The following is a 12,374-nucleotide window of genomic DNA, read 5'->3' as shown; positions in this document are numbered from 1 at the left end:
GCAGGTGTTAGAGTCCCCCACTACTATTGTGCTACTGTCGATTTCTCCTTTTATAGCTGTTAGCATCTGTCTTACATATTGAGGTGCTCCTATGTTGGGTGCATATATATTTATAATTGTTATATCTTCTTCTTGTATTGATCCCTTGATCATTATGTAGTGTCCTTCTTTGTCTCTTATAACAGTCTGTATTTTAAAGTCTATTTTGTCTGTTATGAGTATTGCTGCTCTAGTTTTCTTTTGATTTCTATTTGCCTGGAATATCTTTTTCCAGCCTGTTACTTTCAGTCTGTACGTGTCCCTAGGTCTGAAGTGGGTCTCTTGTAGACAGCATATGTACGGGTCTTGCTTTTGTATCCATTAAGCCAATCTATGTGTTTTGGTTGGAGCATTTAATACATTTACATTTAAGGTAATTATCAATATTAATGTTCTTATTGCCATTTTGTTAATTGTTTTGGATTTGTTTTTGTATGTCTTTTCCTTCATTTCTCTTTTGTTCTCTTCTGTTGTGATTTGATGACTATCTTAGAGCTGTGTTTGGATTGCTTTTTCTTTTTTGTGTGTGTATCTATTGTAGATTTTTTGGTTTGTGGTTACCATGAGGTTTTGATATAGCAATGTATATATATACAAGATTATTTTAAGTTGCTGGTCTCTGAATTTCAAATGCATTTCTAATGTACTGCATTTGTATTCTCCTCACGATTGCTGGTTTTAATGTCATATTTGTGTGTAGATGATGTGCTACCTTTACAGAATGTTTGCCTTTATTGGTGAGCTTTCCCATTCATAATTTTTTTGTTTCTAGTTGTGGCCTTTTCTTTTCTGCCTAAAGAAGTTCCTTTAGCATTTGTTGTAAAGCTGGTTTGGTGGTGCTAAATTCTCTTAACTTTTGCTTGTCTGCAAAGCTTTTGATTTCTCCATTGAATCTGAACAAGAGCCTTGTTGGGTAGAGTGTTCTTGGCTGTAGGTTTTTCCCTTTCATCACTTTAAATATATCGTGCCACTCCCTTCTGGCTTGCAGAGTTTCTGCTAAAACATCAGCTGATAACTGTATGCGGATTCCCATGTATGTTATTTGTTGCTTTTAATATTTTCTCTTTGTGTTTAATTTTTGTCAAGTTGATTAATATGTGTCTTGGTGTGTTCCTCCTTGGGTTTATCTTGTATGGGACTCTGTGCTTCCTGGACTTGAGTGAGTGTTTCCTTTCCCATGTTAGGGAAGTTTTTGGCTACTATTTCTTCAAATATTTTCCCAGGCCCTTTCTCTCTCTTCTCCTTCTGGGACCCCTTTAATGTGAATGTTGGTGTTTTTTTTTTTTTTTTTTTAATCATGGAAGACTTTTTGTGTCATGATATGGAACTTGAACTTTATCTCATTGGTGATTTTTCAGCAGGGGAATAGCATAGGCAGAGTTGTGTTTTTATTTATTTATTTATTTGTTTATTTATTTATTTATTTATGGCTGTGTTGGGTCTTCGTTTTCTATGCAAGGGCTTCCTTTAGTTGCGGCGAGCGGGGGTCACTCTTCGTCACAGTGCGCGGGTCTCTCACTGTCGCGGCCTCTCTTGTGGCGGAGCACAAGCTCCAGACGTGCAGGCTCAGTAGCTGTGGCTCATGGGCCTAGTTGCTCCACGGTATGTGGGATCTTCCCAGACCAGGGCTCGAACCCGTGTCCCCTGTATTGGCAGGCAGACTCTCAACCACTGCGCCACCAGGGAAGCTCAATGTTGCTGTGTTTAATGTTGTCCCAGAGGTCTCTTAAACTGTCCTCATTTCTTTTCATTCTTTTTTCTTTATTCCGTTCTGCAGCAGTGATTTCCACTCATCTCTCTTCCAGCTCACTTATTCGTTCTTCTGCCTCATTTATTCTGCTATTGATTCCTTCCAGTGTATTTTTCATTTCAGTTATTGTATTGTTCAACTCTGTTTGTTCTTTAAATCTTCTAGTTCTTTGCTAAACATTTCTTGTATCTCAGTCTGTGCCTCCATTGTTTTTCCGAGATCTTGGATAATCTTTACTCTCATTACTCTGAAGTCTTTTTCAGGCAGCTTGCCTATCTCCACTTCACTTAGTTGTTCTTCTGGGGTTTTATCTTGCTCCTTTGTCTGGAATATATTTCTCTTCCACCTCATTGTCTAACTTTCTGAGTTTGTGGTCTCCTTTTCTCAGGCTTCAGTACTGTAGTTCTTCTTGCTTCTGGTGTCTGCTCCTTGGTGGGTGAGGTTGGTCCAGAGGCTTGTGCAGGCTTCCTAATGGGAGGGACTGGTGCCTGCCCATTGATGGTGGAGTTGGGTCTTGTCCCTCTGGGCAGGGCCATGTCAAGGGGTGTGTTTAAAGGTGGCTGTGGATTCAGGATGACTTTAGGAAGACTGTCTGCTGATGGGTGGGGCTGTGTTCCTGTCTTGCTGGTTGTTTGGCCTGAGATGTCCCAGCACTGGAGCCTACAGGCTGTTAGGTGGGGCCAGTTCTTGCTGCCAAGTCCTCTGGGAGAGCTCACATTGATGAATATTCCCTGGGGTCTTTGCCTCCAGTGTCCTTGCCCCCACAGTGAGCCACAGCTGACTCCCACCTCCCTGGGAGATCCTCCAAGACCTGCAGGTAGGTCTGGCTCAGGGTCCTATGTAGTCACTGCTTTGCCCTGGGTACCAGTGCATGTGAAACCTTATGTGCACCTTTCAAGAGTGGAATCTCTGTTTCTCTCGGTCCTGTGGAGCTCCTGCACTCAAGCCCCAAAGGCCTTCAAAGCCAAATGTTCTGGGGGCTACTCCTTCCAATGCCAGACCCCCAGGCTGGGGAGCCTGATGGGGAGCTCAGAACTCTCACTCCTGTGGGAGAACCTCTGTGATATAATTATTTTCCAGTTTGTGAGTCACCCACTCAGTGGGTATGGGGTTTGATTATATCACGGAAGCACCCCTTCTATCATCCTGTTGTGATTTCTTCTTTGTTTTTGGATGTAGAATATCTTTTTTGGTAGGCTCTTTTGGTAGGTCATTTTTGTTGATGTTTCTTCAGCAGTTAGTCATGATTTTGGTGTTTTCATGAGAGGAGGTGAGCTCAAGTCCTTCCACTCCGCCATCTTGTCTCCTCCCTGATCTGTGATCATATACTTTTAAAAGATTTTCTTAGTGCAGTTTTTTCTTCTTCTTTCACTTGGCTTCCCTTGTCCTCCCCTTGTCCACCAAAGCCAACTTACATTAACAGTCTAATATAAATAATAACATATCTCTTTTATGTAAACCTATATCTCTTCCTAAATATATAAATCCATTTCCTTTTTCTTTGGTTATTGTTTGTTTTCCAGTCACATAATCTTTTCTACACAAGTTGCATACACTCTTTTATATCTTTGTGTTCTCACTCAACAACGCCTCATGGAAATTCTACGCCAAACAGTTGTTGGCTGTTTGTCTAAGCCAAACAGTTGAGCTTCATTCCATTCTTTATAATGGCAGCATAGTGGTTCATGGTATAGATGTACCATAATTCATTCATTCTTTCTACTATTGATAAGAATTTCATTTTGTATCCAGTGTTTCTTCCTCTGGAAAATCCTGATAGCAGCTTTATTCATAATTGCTAAAATTTGTAAGTGCCAAGATGTCCTTCAGTAGAATGGATATATAAACTGTGGTACATTCATACAATGGGTTATTTTTCAGCACTAAAAAGAAATAAGCTATCAAGCCATGAAAAGACATAGAAGAATCTTAAATGTATATTACTAAGTGAAAGAAGCCAATCTGAAAAGGCTACATACTGCATCATTCCAACTACGTGACGTTCTGGAAAAAGTAAAGCTAGAGAGACAATAAAAAGATGAGGGGCTTCCCTGGTGGCGCAGTTGTTAAGAATCCACCTGCCAGCGCAGGGGACACGGGTGCGAGCCCTGGTCCAGGAAGATCCCACATGCCGCAGAGCAACTAAGCCCGTGTGCCACAACTACTGAGCCTGTGCGCTACAACTACTGAAGCCTGCGTGCCTGGAGCCCAAGCTCTGAAACAAACAGAAGCCACCGCACTGCAACAAAGGGTAGCCTCCACTTGCCGCAACTAGAGAAAGCCTGGCGCAGCCAAAAAATAAATAAATTTATATATATATATAAAAAAAGATGAGTGGTTTCTGGAGGTTGGGGGAGGAAAGGATGACTAGGTGGAACACAGAAGATTTTTAGGGCAAGGAAACTATCGTGTATGATACTATAATGGAGGATATATGACGTTATTCATTTGTCTAAACCCATAGAATATACAACACCAGGAATGAATCCTAATGTAAACAATGGACTTTGGGTGGTAATTATGTGTTAATGTAGGTTTATCCTTGGTAAAAAAAAAAAAAAAAAAAAAATGTACCAGTCTGGTGCAGGATGTTGGTAGCAGAGGAGGCTGTGCATGAGTTGGGGCAGGGAGAATATGGAAAATCTCTTTATGTTCTACTCAAATTTGCTGTGAATCTAAAACTGCTCTAAAATAATAAGTTCTATTAAAAAAGCCCTGCAATAAATATTCATAGTCTTATGAAATGGAGTTTTATTAAATAGATTCTATTAAGATCATGCTGTATGATCTCTTCTCTCAGATATTACAGGCAAGTTTTATTCAAAACCACTTTGTTGGGGCTTCCCTGGTGGCGCAGTGGTTGAGAGTCTGCCTGCTAATGCAGGGGACGCGGGTTCGAGCCCTGGCCTGGGAGGATCCCACATGCCGCGGAGCGGCTGGGCCCGTGAGCCACAACTACTGAGCCTGCGCGTCTGGAGCCTGTGCTCCGCAACGAGAGAGGCCGCGACGGTGAGAGGCCCGCGCATCGCGATGAGGGGTGGCCCCCGCTTGCCACAACTGGAGAAAGCCCTCGCACAGAAACGAAGACCCAACACAGCCAAAATCAATCAATCAATCAATCAATCAAACATACGCATCTGATTCAAGATCCTCATTAAAAAAAAAAAAAAAAAACCACTTTGTTACAAACACTTAAAATAGCCATGGCATATTACATTTAAACATTTTACTAAGAAGCTCAATCTATTAAAGAGAGTTTATTCTAAGTGATTCAAAAGGCAGGGGTTTTAATTTGTAATACAATGAAGATAAAGCAAGGGCCTCCATTTGTATACCTTGACAACTCAGGCCATCACTGGTTCTTCGAAAGCCAATTCCACAGCGGACCACACAGTGATAGGATCCAATGGTATTGTCACAATCCTGACCAGCATGGCAAGTGTGTCCACTCAAAGCACACTCATCAATATCTGCAACAAAGTGAGTCATTCAACTAGGGGGAACTGAAGAAAACCAACCAAAGAACCTGTTGTGAAACGGGGATAAGAAAAGCAATGAATGACAGACACTTGAAATATACAAGAGCAAAAATGGTGAATTTTGGGGGTGTGTCATTTCAGGTGGGTTGAGTAGCTGACAAGCTCATAGCAGGACAGTGTGATGTCTTCACAGACCAAGCCATCCAACAGACCACTTATAAATTAGGTGGCTGAAAAAAGGTACTTCTCCTTTCTGACATCTCAGTTTTTTCATGTGTAAAATGAGGATAATAATATCCACCTCTCAGCATTGCTTTGAAAATTAAATAATGTTTATGAGGTGCCCAATCCATACTGGACATTCCATAAAAGTTACTCCTATGCCCCTGCTCTCTCTCTCTTTTGCATTTAGAAGGGGGTCTCCTTGGGCATAGAGGGATAAATCCTTTCTTCTTTTCATCATTTTTAATTTATTATACAACTAGGCTCTTATACAAGTTCTAACTTTGAAGCATACCTAGAATCTGATAGAAAAGTGCGCTTTTCTTTAACGTTCCCAAAGTGCTACCACGATTGTGCAATTTACTAAATTTCTTTATAACCTCTTCCTTCCTACTTTTATCCCTGTAAAAGGAGTATGGTAATAGTCCTGCCTGCCTCTTCTCATTGTGTTGTGGGGATTGATTGTGGGCAGGCATTCCTGCCCACAGAGCACACCATATGAAGGCAGTGTGTGAGCAGTATTCCCTCTTCCTTACTTTTTCAACTCAATGAAGGTGGGGGCAGAAAGAGTAGGAAAGAAGAGCACTGGTCTACCACGCTTTTCCTAGGAGAGAGATTGCCATGTCCACTGCTTAAATGTGTTGATTAGACTTAGCTTTGTGACTACCTTGACAAGTTCTTCCATCCACAGCTATAGTGAGGCCTTTTGGGCAGGAGCAATAATAAGTTCCCATGGCATTGTGACAGATATGGGAGCAGGGATTCCCTGCTGCACATTCATCTTCATCTGAAAGAAGAAACAAAAAGACCCAATTAGTATGAAGAAGGCCTACTTTCAAGGAGTTATTAAAGTTGGTGAAAAGAGTTGCTTATAGAGGCCAATGAATGAATCAAATGTAACAGGAAATGCTCTAAGTGCCACAGGATGGAAACATGAAATAAAAATTAATTTGGGGTCCTCAAATTATCTCTGAGAGTGAATAAATGGTTAGATTAATTCTAAAACAACAATGATGACAGCTAAGATATAATGACAATTTATTGTGATCTAAATGCTTTTTACCTACGTTAACTCATTCCTCAACATTCCTAGGAGATAAGTATTTTTATTCCTATCCTCATTTGCATGATAAAACTGAGGAACAAAGAGGTTAAGTAAATTGCTCAAGGTCACATAGGTCATTATGCACAGAGCTGGGATCTGAACCTGGGCAGTGTAGTTTCTAAAGACTACCTTTTTACCACTATACTATATTACATTGCCTAGCGGCAAAAAGAAAGGCACTGTGGGGCTTCCCTGGTGGCTCAGTTGTTAAGAATCTGCCTGCCAATGCAGGGGACAGGGGTTTGAGCCCTGGTCCAGGAAGATCCCACATGCTGTGGAGCAACTAAGCCCGTGTGCCACAACTACTGAGCCTGTGCTCTAGAGCCTGCGAGCCACAACTACTGAGCCCGTGTGCCACAACTACTGAAGCCCGCATGCCTAGAGCCCGTGCTCCGCAACAAGAGAAGCCACCGCAATGAGAAGCCCGCGCACCACAATGAAGAGTAGCCCCCACTCGCTGCAACTAGAGAAAGCCCGCGTGCAGCAACAAAGACCCAATGCAGGCAAAAATAAAATAAATAAATAAATAAATTTATTTAAAAAAAAAAAAAGAAAAGCAAGGAACTATGTATGCTAACTTGAGCTCCTCAAGTCATTTACTTAGCTATTTACTTATCTGTGACCCTCTTGCACTGGTGCTTGGATGGCACAAGGCTTGTTTAGTCATTAGTCCTCCACCCACAATCCAGCCCTATCCTACAATTAAGCAATTCTAAGGTTAGGTGACTTAGAGTTGAATTACTGCTGTTCCACATTCATGGCAATCAGGTGGCCAGACGAAGTCCAGTGTTTTGTCCCTGTGTTCCCTCTACCCCTTTACTTGATCATGATCCTTGACACACTTGATTGTGGACTAATCGGAAGAGCATGGGCTTTGTATCTATCTTAAATTCAAATCTAGCTCTGCCACTAGATAGCTGAGTGATCTTAGGCAGTCAACTTCTTCACATCTCAATTTCTTCACCTGTAAAACGGGACATTTATAGGACTGCTGTGATTCTTAAATATCTAGCAAAATGACAGTAAATGTCCATTAAATGGTAGCATTAACAGCTTAATAAAAATAAAAATGAATAATTTATTCCCGTCCTTACCAGCACAAAAGGGTCCAACTGAATCTAAGGCAAACCCAGAGGGGCACTGATTACTGCGATCTCCTACCATAGAGAGAAAAGCAAAATTAACTGGCTTGTTAGAACATTAGGATCTTGTTTCTCCCCAGGACCATCTTCTCTGGGAACATATGCCAAGGACGGAACACATGACACAGCAAATGCAATAGGTGAAAACAAGCAGAATGGAAAAGTTTTACTGTTTCTCAACCAAGAACTAAATGAATCATAATACAGAGATTGTTGGCAAGCAGCCACTGGAAGCAGATTTTCTGTTTAAGCTGTTTACATTAATCAAAAGAAAATTAATTACTCTTTGATAATGAAAAAGGATCCAAATCAATATGAATGCCAGGCATAACCACAGGCAAAGCCCTATTCTTCTAGCCATTTACTTATTCTGTTTGTTCTAGAAGTAGGATTGCTATTTTGAAGCCACTTAAAATAACTTATGCCAGTGAAAAACAAATTCTAGTGAAGAAACCCTCTCCTTTTGTAGATCTCCTCCATTTGTACTGTGAAGAATCTGGGTCTAAGTCCTCCTAGGCGTAACCAAGTGTTTTCCTTCCTGGTAGTCAAAGCAAGAAGAAACAGGCATATCATTATAGCAATAGAATAGATTTAAGTTAGATGTCAGAAAAAAAATATTAACAAGAATAAATAGGGAGTCTCCTTGGAAAGTAACTCTGTTTTGACTGGTGTAAGCAGTTTAGCAAATATTTTTCAAACATTATTGAGATGCAAAAACTTAAATGAAACATTTTTCAAGTTAACAAAGTAATCACACACACACACACACACACACACACACACACACACACACCTTAAAAGACAATCATTGATATAATAGGTATAGTAGATTTCTCTCAAGGGAAGTTTTATGTTCAGTTCATATTCAACCTCTTAGAAATTACCTTAGATTTTCCTTCGATTCTAAATGCATGAAACTGTTTATTTTTATTATTGTTTTAGGTGCTCTTCATAGAGGGAGTCTGGGCATTCATTAATTTTTCAGATTCATTCTACTTTGGAGAGTCTCAATTACAATATTATTTAAGCCCTGCTGAGAACATGAAACTGTTCAAAACTCTTCTGTACACTTATATATTTGGAGGGTGGAAGAAAAACGCTCCAATGAAAACATTTCCTTGACTAGAAAGCTAGAGCCCTACTTGCTATTTCTAGGCAATCAAATTGCTTTAAACCATGAAGCGAAAGCAGAGAGGTTCATGATCCATTTCCACCTTGAGTGTAAAAATGACCCTGAGAGCATCCAAGCCTTCCTGCGCCTTCAAGGGAATGGGGACAGCATGGATGGGATAGAAGCGTCCAGAGCATGTTGCTAAATGATTGTTGAGTGTCCTACAGTACTGTGAGCTTCATGTGCTGTATTTCATTTAAACCTCAGAACTGCCCTACTCCCATCATAACCAATTTTCAGATGAAGAATCTGAGACTGAGGACATGTAAACTGCTTAAAGTCAAAGTGCTAATATAATCTGGAGCAAGGATTTAGATGCAAGTCTGTGTGACTTTCAACCACTGAACTCAAGAATACAATTCAGGTGGTGATTATAATTCATGCTTCATTTTTATTTACTATACAAATAAACATTCCTTAATGCAGCCAGTATGTTGTGTACAGCACTGTGTTGGGGACATAGCTGTGGAAAAATGTGTAACATAAACATAAATTATTATCCGATAGAAGCTTTAGATTTCTGGTTCTAAATGGGGAGATATCTTCCATGGGGTGGCACCTGGGAAGGTTTTTGGGAGAGACTTTGGTTGTCATGGTGATGACATGATTTAATAGGGAAGCCTATTTAAATTTAGGGAGTGGGGAAGACCCTGGGGAAGGTTTTAAATATTGCAATGTGTGGGATAACGATGCAAGATGAAGATGTGTCCCTTGCCCTGAAAGATTGTCGTGGAAGCGAGAAAGCTGTTTGTAATTATCTAAGGCTAGAACCCATCTTCCACATATTAAACGGTTTTTTTGTGTGATTAAAATATACAATGAACTTCCCAGAAATGCAACTGTCATATAAATGGATGGTTGATTGTACATTGTTTTATTCAGAACATTACCAAGAATTACTCAATGTTTTTTAAAGAAATCACACTGGGGCTCTAAATATTGGTTCAGCCATGTAAATACTTCTCTCTTAACTTCCAGTGTAGTAATGTCTAAAGATTTTCATATTGAAATACATAATATTTTGTTATCAACTATTTTCCTTTTATTTATTCTTTCTGTTGTAATTAAATCATGTTATTTTGAATTATATTATGATTTACTTTTTGACATAGTAGGGAGACCATACAAAATATTTGTTTGTGTTACAGTAATGTATAATTTTAGAAACTTTAAAAAGTACAAAATTCCCTGTAACCTTGCCACTTGGAACAAACTACTGCCAAGATTTTGGTGCTTTTCCTTGCAGTCACATCTATCAGTATATACTTCAAAAAATTAAGTTAGGATCCTTTACAGACTAATAGTTGCCAAACTTTACTGATCGTAAAATCTCTTGGAGAGCTTATTAAAAATATAGATCCCTTTGGCCCTACCCCAGTCAGAACTGCCAAGGAAGAAGCCTGGGAATCTGTGTTTTTAACCAGTATAAAGGTTTCCTTACAATCACTGTGATGTGGGCAACCCAGGTTTGGATCATATTGTGTACTATTTTTCAATGATTGTTATGTCATGTACATTCTCCTTTGTCACTTGTTTATAGCTATACTGTCAATACCTAGAGCAGTATGTGGTATACAGTAGGTACTCAATAAATATTTTTAAATGAATAAATAAGCAATCATTAGAGTACTTTTGAAGGAATATTTAGTTTAAGAGTTTATCATACATCTGTGCCATTATTTACATATTTACCTCTTTCAGGACATTTATTCTTGGCCATTTCTGTGATTTTCTCAGGGCAGACTCCTAGAATGAGATAACTAAAAAGATGTGAACATTTGAGAGGCTACTGATACATACTGTTTTCCAGAAATGTCCAATAAATCTACAATCTCTGCTGGCAGTGTAGGAGGGTATTTGTTTCCTATACCTCTCCAATACTGAGTGGTTATCCTATATTTTAATCTCTGACAATGATAACTGGAAAACGGAACCTCATTGTTTTAATTTACATTTCTTTGCTTATTAAGGAAGTACAGTTTTTCACCTTCATTTTGTCATTATTATTTCTTCCTTTGTGAATTTCCTGTTCACAGACTACGTATTTTTCTATTGGGGTATTTGCCTTTTTCTTATTGATTTTTAAGGTTCTTCTATATATTAAGGGTAATCATAGTTGTCCATAATATGTAATGCAAGTAAGTTTAAATATACACAAAGAAAAACTATGTATTTTGTTTTTCTCCCATGAGGAAGCTTTAAAAATTTTATTTGTAGTTAAATTTCTTTTCCTTTATTGTTTCTGATATCTTCTTCTGCTTAATTTGTAAAAATATAAATATGTTTTATAACTATATTTTGAAAATCATTTAATTTTAAAGATATAAATTCATATAATTTAAAAAATTTTCTATATTTGTGAATTGTCTTGACTAGTAGTTTCCAAATGCCAGAGTAAAGACCAGTTACAATAGAATCATTTAATTTTAAAGATATAAATTCATATAATTATTAAAAATTTCTATATTTGTGAGTTGTCTTGACTAGTAGTTTCCGAATGCCAGAGTAAAGACTGGTTACAATAGAATCATTTAGGGGCTGTGTTAAAAATACAGACTCCAAGGCCCTACCTTAGACTAGCTAAACTAAAATCTTTGTACCTAGAAATCTGAACTTTCATCAAGCTCTCTGCAATTCTAATTGCATTGTAACCATAGGTCTAGTCTAGACCCAACAAAGAGAAAGAACATGCTGGTCAAGCAACTAAGAATGCAAGCTTGCTCCCTGGTGGTCAAAGAAATTGCAGGTACAAAATTCTTGCAACTCACAGGAACAATACCAACAACCAGTGGGCACCTACATCAGATGTAATTCATAGAATCATAGCATCCAAGGATAGTAAGGGGTTTTAAATGTCCTATAGTGTTTCCTTCTATTATGGGACCCAAGTCCCCCAACACCCTTAAACCATAAAGATCTTCAAGCAGTTTCAGGTTTAGAGGACTTACACGACTGGGTAGAAAGTGTACATGACTTTTCAAAAATCACTTTAATGTCTCTGGTCCCAGATGATATAAATTCATTTTTAACTAAAGTCTTGTGCTAAGTTATCTTTTTAAAAATTATATGGAGTACTGGAAAAAGTAGAAACAGAGGTTAAATTTGAAAAGTAAGTATTATTGGGGAAAAGAAAACATAATTCTTCATTCCAGTGGCTCTTTTCTTTTGTCCAAGTTACCTTAACATGCATGACAATAGTAAAATGAGGTGGTGGTGACAACATGTGGATGCAGAAGGTGTAGGGCTACGGGCTCTACTGGCTATGAGGCTTCGTGAATCTGTGATTAGCTCAAAAAAATGTGAATATACTCCTACATTACTATGACCTCAAATTTGATGAAGCAGTTCTGATAGATGCTGAAGAAGAAAACAGTCACATGCACAACTGATGAAAGCAAGAGTAAACAGTGAAAATGAATTTTAAGAGTATGTGCTGAGCATGATAAGCAAAATGATGGTTAAAAAT

General features: G+C 38.7%; 1 protein-coding gene across 6 annotated transcripts in view; it reads right to left on the bottom strand.

Annotated features, from left to right (window-relative positions):
- HMCN1 (hemicentin 1) overlaps positions 1 to 12,374 on the bottom strand; it is a 530,431-nt gene that overhangs the window by 41,386 nt on the left and 476,671 nt on the right. For 4 of the 6 annotated variants that reach the window (XM_007166971.2, XM_057547914.1, XM_057547908.1 and 1 more), the window contains 3 exons: positions 7,690 to 7,752; positions 6,158 to 6,277; positions 5,125 to 5,259 (listed from right to left, as the gene is read on the bottom strand). In XM_007166971.2, coding sequence (XP_007167033.2) covers positions 5,125 to 5,259; positions 6,158 to 6,277; positions 7,690 to 7,752 — 318 coding nt within the window. Of the gene's footprint in view, positions 1 to 5,124; positions 5,260 to 6,157; positions 6,278 to 7,689; positions 7,753 to 10,600; positions 10,669 to 12,374 lie in introns of those variants that run through there. The other 2 variants (XM_057547906.1, XR_009008571.1) reach the window with 2 other exon arrangements.

The sequence above is a fragment of the Balaenoptera acutorostrata genome, chromosome 1 (assembly GCF_949987535.1).
Source record: "Balaenoptera acutorostrata chromosome 1, mBalAcu1.1, whole genome shotgun sequence".
In the NCBI taxonomy this organism is placed as follows: Eukaryota; Metazoa; Chordata; class Mammalia; order Artiodactyla; family Balaenopteridae; genus Balaenoptera; species Balaenoptera acutorostrata.
This window is presented reverse-complemented; position numbering and strand designations above follow the sequence as displayed.